At 37.2% G+C, this 13,526-nt stretch overlaps 1 protein-coding gene across 2 annotated transcripts in view; it reads left to right on the forward strand.

The window, feature by feature from the left end:
- Positions 1-13,526, forward strand: part of inf2 (inverted formin 2) — an 81,035-nt gene that overhangs the window by 57,137 nt on the left and 10,372 nt on the right. For both annotated transcript variants that reach the window (XM_069916554.1, XM_069916553.1), the window contains 6 exons: positions 189-296; positions 384-454; positions 958-1,078; positions 1,173-1,337; positions 12,798-12,900; positions 13,314-13,490. In XM_069916554.1, the coding sequence (XP_069772655.1) occupies positions 189-296; positions 384-454; positions 958-1,078; positions 1,173-1,337; positions 12,798-12,900; positions 13,314-13,490 (745 nt within the window). The remainder of the gene's footprint in view (positions 1-188; positions 297-383; positions 455-957; positions 1,079-1,172; positions 1,338-12,797; positions 12,901-13,313; positions 13,491-13,526) is intronic.

Here is a 13,526-nt window from a genome sequence, read left to right on the forward strand (position 1 = left end):
CCGAGTTCCTACGGCAGTTTGTTCTTTTTAGCTCCAGATTCCAGCAGCCTCCTGTTTCTCCATGAATGAAAACACAGTTTGCTGTCGAATGTGTGCAAGATCAGAAGAAGAATCTGTGCATTATAATATTACACCTAATATTTGCTGCATTCATTTTAATTGGTTTCCCAATTCTCTTGATTCTTCAGGGAAGTCACACTGGAAATGCAAAGGGATTTAAAATAAATACCCTTCTTAAACTTACTGAGACAAAAGCCAACCAATCTCGGATCACATTGCTGCATCATATGATAGAGGTAACATCTTCCAGTTGTTGCATTCTACTTTGTTATTTTTAATCTTTTTTTTAAGTACATAACCATTTCTTATTTTGTATGGGAAAGGAGGCTGAAAATTTCCATCCAGATCTTCTGAATCTTCCAGATGACTTGGAAAGTATTTCAGAAGCAGGAGGGTAAGAATTCCATTTGAAGATTTTTTTAATATATATTCTACTTGTACTACTTGTAAAATAATGACAACTATTCAATGAAAACTGAAAACCAGTATTCAGAATTGACCGACTAGACAATACACAGACAAATGCCTGATGTTATTCAAATCAACACATTGATGGTTCTTCAACACATTGGAAAGGATTATTTATAGGACCACAGACAGATATTGTATTCGGCGAATAACACAGTTTATTCCTGTGTAAATGCTAAATCTTGTCCAAAAGTGCAACATCTGGGGCCAGTAAAAAAGACAAAGTCTCTAATATTTGTAGTTGGACTGTAGGAAAAAGAACGACAAGGTCCTCAGACTGATGAAAGGAAACTATAACTGAAATTTGATTTTCCCCAAAGAGTAGAATCTCAATTATGGAATTCCTCATCTCGTAACAGGCCAACATTGCAGTGTTTGTTCTCAAATACTTGCCCTTGCTTTTATATTCAAAATTATATTTACTGACAGCTTTAGTGTGGATTCAATTCAGACTGATACGATTAACCTTTTGGAACGCCTCAAGAAGACTGGTGGCATCGTCAAATCGTCAATTGATGATGTAAAATTACTGTTTGACAAACCCATACAAGTAAGCAAAGCAACAACTCTAAGATTAAGTTTTAATATTTTAACTGCCTATTATAAAACTCTTGTATTTAAAATATATAACCTATTATTTTCAGGAAAGCCTATCTGTAACAACTGAATTGAAACAACTTCTAGAAGAGATTGAGACAGAGAGAAAGAAACTGGCGGTGTATTTCTGCGATGACATTGGGAAATTTTCACTTGAAGATCTTTTCCAAACCATCAAAACTTTTAGAGAATGTTTCCTGAAAGCAATGAAGGTAACTCATCATGGCTTCTGTGAATAAACCTCTGTTTAGCATACAGTGTAAAGTTTTTGTGTGTTTTGAAATGAAGAACTTTATTTAAGATTGCATAAATTGACTTGAGATGAGTTTTAATATTGCTGTAAAAATACATTGATGTTTTATGACATTAGCCTGATACACTGTCATAGAAATTGGCAAAACAATGCCAGGATATGACCTGTGGGTAGGTATTAGCCTGGAATGTGTTCATTATTGGCCAGAGATGCTATAGGAAACTACAGGCCAACTGAAGAGCATAGGTCAGCCTTGCAACATGGAACATGGCAAAAAGCTGGAAGGCCTGTGCCAAAGTATTAATCTCCTGTTCAGTTGGTGGATTCAATAGTAAGTCCAGAGCAGAAGGCAAAGTACCTGAGAAAAAGGGTTCATGCAATTAACACCAGGTCCCTCAGCTTGCACCAGGAATAGTCCTATGTGGCGTGATTCCATACATTTTTTTGAAGAGTCGGTAGCAGAGAAATGATCATTTGAGGTCTTGGCATGGACTTGCTTGACATTGAAAAAAGGAGCAAAGGCAAGTCAAAGTTTGAGATAATAGGAAAGCTATGAAGTATTTGGCTGAGATTACCATGCAATGTCCTAAAACCATCTCTAAAGTAAGGAATTTATTCCAAATTACTCTTCAGAGATGAGTGCACAACTAAGATAAATAGTTTGAATAAAATGCTGGACAAACTCTAAGCAGTCAACAATCGTTGGTCGGAATTTGGAAGAGCAAGATACAACCCATACTTGAGGAACATTGCTGCCTCTTCCATCTGGCAGCATTGCTCCCTTCTGGATTAATGTCAATTTTTCATACTTCATGTCTAAATGAGAACCATATCTGCTTTCTCTCCTACTGAAAACCGACTTGCATCTCGTCTCCATTCAAGGTTAGATTTTTTAAGGAGCAAGGTGTGTCTGTGTCTGTGTCTGTGTGTCTGTCTGTGTAAAACTGAGAGTTTTTTAAAAAACAGGAAGTTGAGGAAGACTAATGTTTGGCTCGAGACTTTGCGCAGGAGGCACAGTTTCACCTTTGAGGGTAATAGGATTAGTTCTCCTACGGTTACAGGCAGGGGTGCAGTGCTGCCAGAGCTCACTGGAAGGCCCCTCAGAGGGCTGCTCCAGCACGTCCTTGTCACTGTTTTTGATGAGCTCTGGCACCTAAAAAAAAAAAAAAAAATAGCACCGCACCCCTGGTTACAGACATCCAAATTGGATAGTTTGAACAAGATTAAGATCAATATCATTGCTGGGAGATTTACTAGTGTGGCTGGGAAGGGTTTAAACTAAAATTTCAAATGGTGAGAATAAGTAAATAGATACATAAAAGAAGAAAAAGATGCATCAAGGAATGGAAGTGTGAATAACTCTGGAGAAGAAAGGAGTATTGGATTGAAGTAGACTAGGAAGGAATGCAAAGAATAAAAAGACATACAATATTTCATGTCAGTCTTTATGAAACATAGAAACATAGAAACATAGAAGATAGGAGCAGGAGTAGGTCATTCGACCCTTCGAGCCTGCTCCGCCATTCAATGAGATCATGGCTGATCTTAAAGTTCAGTACCCCGTCCCAGCCTTCTCTCCGTAACCTTTAATACTCTTATACTGAAGAAATGTATCTAATTCCCTCTTAAATATATTTAATGAACCTGCCTCTACTGCCCTCTGTGGCAATGAATTCCACAGATTCACCACCTCTGGGTAAAGAAATTCCTCCTCATCTCGGTCCTAAATGGTTTGCCTATTATCCTCAAACCATGGCCCTGGGTTCTGGATTTTCCCATCATTGGAAACATCCCATCTGCATCCATTCTGTCCAGTCCTGCCAGAATTTTATGTCTCTATGAGAATCCCTCTCAATCTTCTAAACTCCAGTGAGTACAATCCCAATTTGCGCAATCTTTCCTCATAAGTCATTCCTGCCATTCCAGGTATCAGCCTGGTGAATCGCCTCTGCACTCCCTCCATTGCAAGAACATCCTTGGATAAGGTGACCAAAACTGCTCACAATACTCCAGGTGTGGTCTCACCAAGGCCCTGTACAGCTGCAGTAAGGTATCCTTGTTCCTATACTCAAACTCTCTTGATATGAAGGCCAACATACCATTTGCCTTTTTAAACGCCTGCTGTACCTGCATGCTTGCCTTCAGAGACTGGTGTACAAGTACCCCTAGGTCTCTCTGCACTTCCCCATCTCTTAATCTATTGCCATTCAAATAGTAATCTGCCCTCTGGTTTGTATTACCAAAGTGGATAACCTCACATTTATCCACATTGTAGTGCATTTGCCATGTATCTGCCCAATCCCTCAATTTATCCAAATCACACTGGAGCTTCCTGACCCCTCTTCTGTGCACACAACCCCTCCTAGCTTAGTGTCATCTGCAAATTTGGAGATATTACATCCAATCCCCTCATCCAGATCATTAATGTAAATTGTCAACAGCTGGGGTCCCAGTACAGATCCCTGTGGCACCCCACTGGTCACCGCCTGCCACTCAGAAAACGAGCCACTTATCCCAATTCTCTGTCTTCTACCTGCCAGCCAGTTCTCAATCCACATCAGTACTTTTCCCCCAATCCCATGAGCCTTGATTTTGGAAGCCAGTCGTTTATGCGGGACCTTATCGAAGCCCTTTTGGAAGTCCAGGTACACCACATCCACTGGCTCTCCCCCATCTATTTTACCTGTCACCATCTCAAAGAATTCCAATAGATTTGTCAAGCACGATTTACCTTTTGTAAATCCATGTTGACTCCATCCGATCCCTTCTCTGCTAGTCATATGCTCCGCTATTACATCCTTAATAATGGATTCCCTCATTTTGCCCACTACTGATGTAAGGCTCACCGGGTTATAATTCTCCACTTTTTCTCTACCCCCCTTTTTAAATAGTGGGGTAACATTAGCTACCCTCCAATCCATGGGTACTGATCCTGAGTCTATCGAGTTCTGGAAAATAATTCTTAAAGCATCTGCTATCTGAATGGCCTCTTCCTTAAGTACCCTAGGATGTAGATTATCAGGCCCTTGGGATTTATCTGCCTTCAATCCCATCAATTTCCCCAAGACCATGTCCTTAGAGATACTGATTTCTTTCAGTTCCTCCCTTGCATTAGTCTCTATGTTTCCCAACATCCTTGGGAGGTTATGTACATTAAGTATGATAAAAGCTGCAGTCCCAAGTCAACTTGAAGTAATATAATGTAGAAACAATAGCAATTGTGGCCCAATAATAAGAATATAGGAGTTGAGGAGTGATGTTGAGACTGTACAAGGCATTGGTGAGGCCAAATTTAGAGTACTGTGTGCAGTTCTGTTCACCAAATTATAGGAAGGATATCAACAAGGTAGAGAGAGAGTGCAGAGAAGATGTACGAAAAAGTTACCTGGGTTTCAGAATCTAGATCACAAAGAAAGATTGAGCAAATTAAGTCTTTATTCTTTGGAGCATAGAATGTTGAGAGGGGACTTGATAATTTAAGATTATGAGAGGGATAAATAGAGTTGATGTGGATTGGCTTTTTCCATTGAGAGTAGGAGAGATTGCAACAAGAGTTAAGGGGAAAAAGTTTAAAAGTAACATGAGAGGGAACTTCTTTACTCAGAGTGGTGGCTGTGTGGAATGAGCTTCCAGGAGAAGTAGTGGCAGCAGGGTCAATTTTGTCATTTAAGGGAAAAATTAGATAGGAATATGGATGGGAGGGGAACGGAGGGTTACAGGCAGGGTGCAGGTAGGTGGTTTCTGTGTTGTAATTGTTGTATGGTTATGGTTAAGACTAAGTGCTTAATGTTCACTAATGCAATGTATTTTTTAAAAGATTGGAAAGAAATAAAGAGAGGTGGAGTGGAAGTACTGATTAATGAAGACACTATTGTTGGAAAAAGTAAATGTTTTTGAGGATACAAAGACAGCAAATATTTGGATAGAATTCAGAAGCGGAAAAGGTATAATCATAGGTCTCCAGTTAGTGAGTGAGAATGAAAACCTGGCAAAGTGTAATAACTACACTGGTGGCCCTCAATTATCCAAATATTGAATAAAGTTGGACTAAAGGGAATGAACTAGGAGAAAATTCTGTAATGTATCCAGGAAGACTTCTTTGACCTGTGCACACTCATCCAAACAGGATATTGATGGTGGATGAAGCTGCCTAAGCATAACCATCATATAAGGTTTATTTATATTTTAAATTAAAATTCTGACATTCAACGTGCTAACAGGCCCTTCTGGCTCACGAGTCTGTGCTGCCCAATTAACCTCCAACCCCCATATGTTTTGCACGGTGGGAGGAAATCAAAGCAACCAGAGGAAATCCATGGAGACACAGGAAGAATGTACAAACTCCTTACAGACAGCACTGGATTTTAACTGGCGCTGTCATAGCGTTGTGCTCACCACTATGCTAATCCTGCAGCCCTAATGTAGAAAGGCTGAAACAATCTGAAGTAGAATTACTTTCAAAGGGCTGAATGCGATGGGAGGGGATCTGAATGGAGTAAAAGGGAAACAAATATTAACTGGATGGGGCTCCTTGGCTGGCAAGGGAGGTAGGAAATGCCACGAAACAAAATAAAAGGCAAATGATGTATGTCAGGTGAAATCTTCAGATGAGAAACTGGAAGTAGATGTAATGATCATGTTTAAAACTTTATTTGGCCAGGTACTTGGACAGAAAAGGGGCAGAGGAGTACTGCCTCATATAGGTAGCCATCATGGTCAGTGTAGATGCAGTGGGCTGAAAGGGCCCATTCCTGTTTTTTTTTTATATTTTATGAGACTCAGGCAAAATGCACTGAGGTGGGAGAATGAAGAGAAAAAGGAGACTGGAAAAAATATTACAAAAAGAGCAATTAATATAAAAGGATATTCAGAAATATTTTATTAGTAGTTAAATAGTAAACAGGTGTAAAGAAACAGGGTGCTGTGTATCAGGGACAAAGAAGTAATAAAGTTGAGAAGAGCTGGTCAAGATTGAAATACATAAAGAATATTTTGCATTGTGTTTCCTAAGGAAAATTATACTTAAATAAAAAAACTATTAGAAAAAAGCAGACATAGGAGAGTGTAGAAATTGATGTTGGATATGTTGGAAAGACTGGCTTTCCTTAGAGTAGATGAAATCACCTGTTCCAGAAGGCTTATGTTCCAAATTTCTGCAGAATGTTGGAGTGGAGAGGGTGTAGAGCCATGGAAGTGGAGAATATCTCCAACCATGCTCAGATATGAGGTAGGTGCCAGAGCTCTGGAAACTTTCAATCTTTTTAAGAACTACTCTAAGAACAGTCCTTCTGAGTATTGACCATTAAGTTTAACAACACTGGTGGATAAAGTTTTGTAACTAGTCATCAGACAACACATTAATAGGCCTGAGAGGAAATGTTGTTTTCAGATCAGTGAACAATCACTGCAGGGACCATTGATTTTAATTACTTGGATATTGGAATTTAGAATACGGTCACTAACGGCCATTTTTTAAATCTTGTCCGATGTTTTTGTAAATATCTATGGACCTAATATTGATGACCCTCAATTTTTTTAAGCTTTTTTCGCTTCTACCATACTTAACTGTGTATTCCTGAATAATAGGCCAGCAACAAAAGTTTATTATATTGTACATTTAAAATGTTACTATGTATCATTTTTGAAAAAAAAAATCAAAAAAAGCTGGCAACTTGATTGTGTCAAAAAATAGCTGGCAACCCTGTCCTTGACCGTTCATTTTCTAGAATTGCTAACCTAAACAAGTCTGCTATACTCGTAGATTCCTTTATGTTACAATCTGATGTCATAGATGTATGGAGATTTCTCCATCCTACTGACAAGGAATTTTTCTTTTTCTCTAATGTCCACCATACCTATTCACGTACTGGTTACTTTCTTATAGACTAACAATTGATCTCTTCTGTTGATTCCTGTACATACAAAATTATAGTAATTTCTGATTATGCCCCTGTGATCTTGTCTATTAATGTACCGGATTTGCCCATACTAATCAAGCAGTGGCGATTTAACACTATTTTACTATTTTTTGAAATTTATGAAAGATCACATTGATTTTTTTAGTAAAAGTTCTACTCTGGAGGTATCCAGTTTAGTATTTGGGATGCTTTTAAAGCCTTCATTAGATGTCAAATTATTTCTTTTTCTGCCAATGTTAAAAAGAAAGCTCATTCTGAGAAAGATGATTTGACTAATCAATTTAAGCATATTTAAGCAACAATATGCCTAACTCCGAAACCTGAGCTTTTTAAAAAGAGGGTCGAAATTAAAATTAGATGTGTCTTGTTACCCCATACAGACTCAACTCTTAAAGTAAATCTAAATTCTTTGTTCATGGAGATAAGGCAGGGAAACTATTAGCTGGCCAAACTAAAAGTTACACAGCTAAATAACTTATTACAGGGATCGGTAAGTCTGATGGTAAGATTGTAAATGATCATGCTGAAATAAAGGAGACATTTTACCAATTTTATTTTAACTTGTATAGTTCTGATTTGGTTAATGATCAAACGTCTACGATGCAGTTTTTGGACTGCATTAGCGAATATTCCTACTATCTCTACAGAAAACAAACTAAAGCTGGAACAGCCTATCTCTGTTAGCAACACTGCTGCAGCTATTAACTCTTTGCAGTCCGGCAAGGTTGCCAGACCAGATGGCTTCTCTGCAGAGTTCTGTAAAACATTTTCCCACCTATTGATACCTCAATTGGATTTAGCTTTATCTCAATCATTAGCAAGTGGGAATCTACCAGAATTTTTTTAATGAAGCCTCAATTTCTTTAATACTTAAAAAGAATAAGGACCCATTAAACTGCTCCTCTTATAGACAAATTTCCCTTAGTGTCCATATTTAAAAGATATTATCTAAGATTTTAGCCACCAGGCTAGAAATTATTATACCTCTTATCATCACTGAAGATCAAATTGGGTTTATTAAAGGTCATCACTTTCAATTTAATGTTCACCGTTTGTTAAATATTCTCTACTCCCCTGCAGTTCCATCCTCTGAATGTACTCTTTCTTTAGATGCTGAAAAAACATTCAATGGGGTGGAATGGGAATATCTATTTAGTGTTTGAAAAATTTAATTTTGGTCCTCAGTTTATCAATTGGAAATAAATTGATATTTATTTCCTACAGCTTCAATTTTTACTGATTCAATTTATCCAGGCCTTTTAAATTGCATTGTGGAACTAGACAAGGTTGCCCTATAAGCCCTTTGTTATTTTAACCTGGCATTAGAACCTTCAACCATGGCTTTTTGACAATTGGATGAGATTACTGGAATTACCAGAGTTGGAGGTGTCCATAAAGTATCTCTTCATGCAGATGACCTTTTGCTGCATGTATTGAATTCAGATTGATCAATTCCATCTATTTTAACTCTTTTTCAGCAATCTGGTCAATTTTCAGGTTACAGATTAAATTTACAGAAAAGTGAGATGTTTGTGCTGGACTCTTCTAACTCTTTAGATTCCTCTGTTCCTTTTAAATAGTCAATAATCAACTTAATTATTTGGGTATTACCATCAATAAGGAATTTAATAACCTGTTTAAGGAAAATTTTCTGACCCTACTGAATCATGTCAAGAAGTCCTCAGTGTCCTCAATTGGATGTGTTGATATTACTAAGATGAATATCCTGCCAAAATTATTAAACATTTTTAAAGCTCTACCAGTTTTCCTGTTGTTTTTTAAAAAAAACCAAAATATTAATAAAAATGGAAACTTGCCAAATCTTAGATTTTACTACTGGGCAGTTAATATCAGATATGTTATTTTTTTTTATTCATCATCAGGTTTTCTCAGGTGCTTCAGGTTGGATTAATTTAGAAATTAAATCTTCTAAAAAGTTCTCCCTTATTTCAATACTTGGAGCACAAATTGTAGGATAATTTTGTTGTTAGACATACATAGAGAATTTGGTTTCAATTTAGGAAACGTTTTGGATGTCTTAGATACTTATTAGTTGGATCTATCTTAAGTATTTTTTTTTCCTCCCTCAGTTCAAGATATTGGTTTTTATCAATGGTCTAAGTTGGTTATCCAATCTTTCTTGAACCTTTTTATCGATCATACCCTTGCCTCTTTCGAACAACTATTTGCTAAATTTAATTTATCCAGACATTTTTATTTCATTATTTACAGATTAGGAATTTTTAAAACTGTATTTTAGAGACTTCCTCAGGACTTGGATTTTAATGTTATAGGGAGATGTATAGTTTTCATCTGCACCATAAATAACTGTTGTCTGCCCTGTATTAATTCCCTGAATGGGATTTTTTTTTAAATTATAGGAACATGATTTCCAACAAATATTTTTTGAGACTACATGGGATTCTATTTTGAGATGTATTCATTCATCTTTCTCTGTGCTAGAAATTTGCTATTACAATTTAAAATAATACATCGTGTTCACTATTCCAAAACATGATTGGCTAAATTCTATCCTCACTTATCTTCTAAATGTGATAAAGATAAAACTGAAGATGGTTCATTGTAATATATGCTTAGGTTATGTCCATCCTTCTCTTCTCAATTATTGGGAAGGTCCATTTTGTACATCATCTTTAGTTCTTAATATTAATTTGCCTCCATCTCCTTTTATTGCCCTGTTTAGAATATGTGGGCCCAATCATCTGATTTTTTTAATTCTTCACAATCTCATGTAGTAGCTTTTGCTTCCAATTGCCAGAAGGGCCATACTAATGAAATGGAAAGATGCTGTCCCTCCCACTCACTCTAAATGGCTGTCTGATATGATGGCTTGTTTGTCTTTAGAAAAACTTAGATGTTCCACTATTGCAATGAATGTAAACTTTATTTCTTTATGGGGTTCTATCATATAACCATATAACCATTTACAGAGCAGAAACAGGCCAGGTTGACCTTTCGAGTCCGCACTGGTTCACTAGAACAACTCCACTAGCTCAAACCTCCCGCTCTCCGCCAATAACACTCCAACCCCCTCTCCTCCACGTACACATCCAACCTTCTCTTAAATTTGTGAATAAGATTGTGCTCACATCTTTCCTCTTGGCTCCACCCATATGGCCTCTGTCCTTAATTATTTTCCAAATTTGTAAGCTTAACTCAGTTTTGATTTTTTTTTTATATCATTGTTTATTTTTCTTTTCATTATCAGGTAGTCGCCTATGTATTTTGCCAACAGCCTCTGCAGCTAGGGGGTCGATTTTGGAGAATAACAAGTTTCTTATTCTTGCATGTATTTTAAAAGTACCGTAGGTTTTGTCCTTACTGTCACTAGTATTATACAAGTTTGATTATTGTTCTATTCATGTTTATTTAGCTATGCAACATTTGCTACATGAAATTAATAAAAATATTGAGAAAGGAATATATGATATGGTTAGCAAAGCGGTTCACAAAATACTGTTACAGAGCCAGCAATCAGGACCGAAGTTTGAATCCTGCACAGCCGATAAGGTTTTCCCCGGGAGCTCCGGTTTCCTCCCACCGTTCAAAATGGGGTGGGGTGGTTTGAAGTTCAATTGGGTGTAATTATTCATCATGGGCCAAAAGGATGTTACCATGTTTAAATTTAAATATCAAAATGTGCTAGTGATGCCAAACCTGGACACAAAGGAAATGGGTTGAGGACAATACTATGCAATTGCAATACACCATCGATCAGAAAGTAAGTGGAATATAATTTATTGAAGTGAGGTCATGTATTGTGGCAGATGGGATGGGGGAGGCAACACAGACTTATTGGTGCAATTCAGGGAACTGGAGTGTAGGGAAGGTGGCAGGACATATGTATGGCTTCATTAATAAAGATATTGGGTAAAAATTTGTAAAGCTCTGGTTAGATCATTACTTGAACATTACATCTAGTATACTGTATATTCTGGTGTATAAGTCAAGTTGTGAAACCCTAAAAATATTTCTCAAAATGGGTGGGGTCAACTTGTATGTCAGGTATACATTTGAGATTTTAAATTCACCAAAAGAAAACAAGTTGATGTCAATTCGGCACATAAGTCAATGCTGGAAACACCTCCCCACTGCTGAGTGCTGCCATAACCATTCCTACCTGGGACTCTGAGGTCGCCATTACCACTCCTGCCTGGTAGGCCAAGGTTCCTGCTTCTGCCAGGAGCGCGATGTCGGCGTTCCAGCTACATTGCTGTCTGGTAGGCCAATGCTTTATTTTAAACTTAATTTACAACTTTGTTATTTGCGATTGGCGTGTTTTTTGGGTTTTTTTTTAATATTTGGGTTGTTCCTGGGAGGCCCAAACAGCCCGAAAAATGGGGTTCGACATACCCCAGATATTCCATAAAACTCTTAAAATTCAGCTGAAAAATGAATTGACATATGCACCAAAATATACGGTAGTTATTTGGATCCCACAATTTAGCAAAGAAGTGAAAAGTTTCAGTGGAGATTACCAAATTAAGAACTTTAGTTGCAAGGTTTGGTCAGGGAATCAGTGGTCATTTTCCCTGGGCAGAGGGGGATTAGGAGAGATTTGATAGATTACAACAAAGATTCCCATTTCCCACTGCTTCATATGCTTGCTTTTTGAGCCTGATCTGAGGTGCTGTGCGTATGGAGATTACATTTTCTCCCTCTGACTGTGTGAGCTTTCCTAGGTACACCAGTTTCAAAGTTGTTAAATGGTTTGAATGTCTCTGAGTGTCACTGACATCCAGAAACTTAACATAATTAAATGTTCAGAACTGTTTATTCCAGAAATGCATGCCATGGAATCAGCCTCTTTGAAGTTCTAAATTCCTACATATACTTTATTGGGAGTTCCTGGAAACGTAGGATCCTTTGTGGAAATTTCAGGCTGTAACACTGCATGCGCATTTTCAACAAGGATTTCTGAATAGTAATTGGAATGGAAGCTGGCTTGCTTTCGATTTTACCCTTCCCAAACCAAGGAACCAAAATTGGTATCTTCCTGTTCTGTGCAGCTCAGTCGCTCATTTAATAAACTCGTGAGCAATTGGAAGACCAATGTGGCTCATTACAGACTCGGTAAATATTGAAGCTCACTTTTTGCAATTTGTTTTTTTTAGATAATTAGATACATTTTCAAATTCATCACACTTCAGTGAATGCAAAAGTATATTTAATTGCAGGCAAATATACTTTCAATGGGTTCTCCATTTTGTCCAGAATTATTTTAATTGAAGCATTTAGAGGTGGCATGGCAAGTCAGTGGAATTAGGGTAGTAATTGGCCCAAAAGTGCATCCCAAGTTGAAGGGGGCACTACTAAAGAAATAGTAGAATGCGCCACGTGGTCCTGCTTCAGGACCACCTGAACATCAGCACAGGTGAGGAAATTAAGCAAACTAAGAGAGAGCTTCATTCCTGCAAATCTCAAACATTTTAAATTGGGGATGATTGTGTTAGCCAAGTGGTCTTTTTTTTTCCTTAAAGGAAAATAAGCTTAGAACAGAACAGATTGCAAAAGCGGAGAAGAGGAAACAAAGGCTTCAGGAGGAGGAAGCTAAAAGGCAAAAGGGAGAAAATGGACAAATTGGTAAGCAATAGATTGAGTGAATATTTTTAATTTCTCAATGCCAAGAACAACTCGGTTTATTGCATTTTGAAATTGTGTTTTATAATAACATTGGTAAATTGTTTATTTCTACATCTGTAAGATGTATCATAGAATTACTCGTTTGACAGTGTTTTTTATTTTATTTTTTTTTAATTTTTTTTTCACACCATAAATCACATTAGCCATGATACACACTTTTTCTTTTTCACACATTTACAGTACTCATTTGACAGTGTTGATGCAAAATAGAGGTGCTGGCTCATGAATGACTTCCTGTAACATTTCTGCCTCTTACCAAGCTTTACTATATTTTCTTTTGAATTAATAATGCTTATGTTTGGCACCATTTTTTAAAGCAGACAATTTCCAGTACATTATGATTTGTTTTACAGTTCATAAGTCACAAATAAATCAAGAGGAGGGATGTATTATTGATGCTCTTCTGTCAGACATAAGGAAAGGTTTTAAATTGAAGAAGATGACTGGGAACCAGCGCAAAAAGCTATCTGCTCAACAACATTCCATTAATGAAACTATGACTGAAACATGCAAGGGGAATATATCACCAGGTTAGAACAAGTGACTGCATGTATCTAACTTCAAAA

This window comes from Narcine bancroftii, chromosome 2 (genome assembly GCF_036971445.1).
Source record: "Narcine bancroftii isolate sNarBan1 chromosome 2, sNarBan1.hap1, whole genome shotgun sequence".
Taxonomy (NCBI): domain Eukaryota; kingdom Metazoa; phylum Chordata; class Chondrichthyes; order Torpediniformes; family Narcinidae; genus Narcine; species Narcine bancroftii.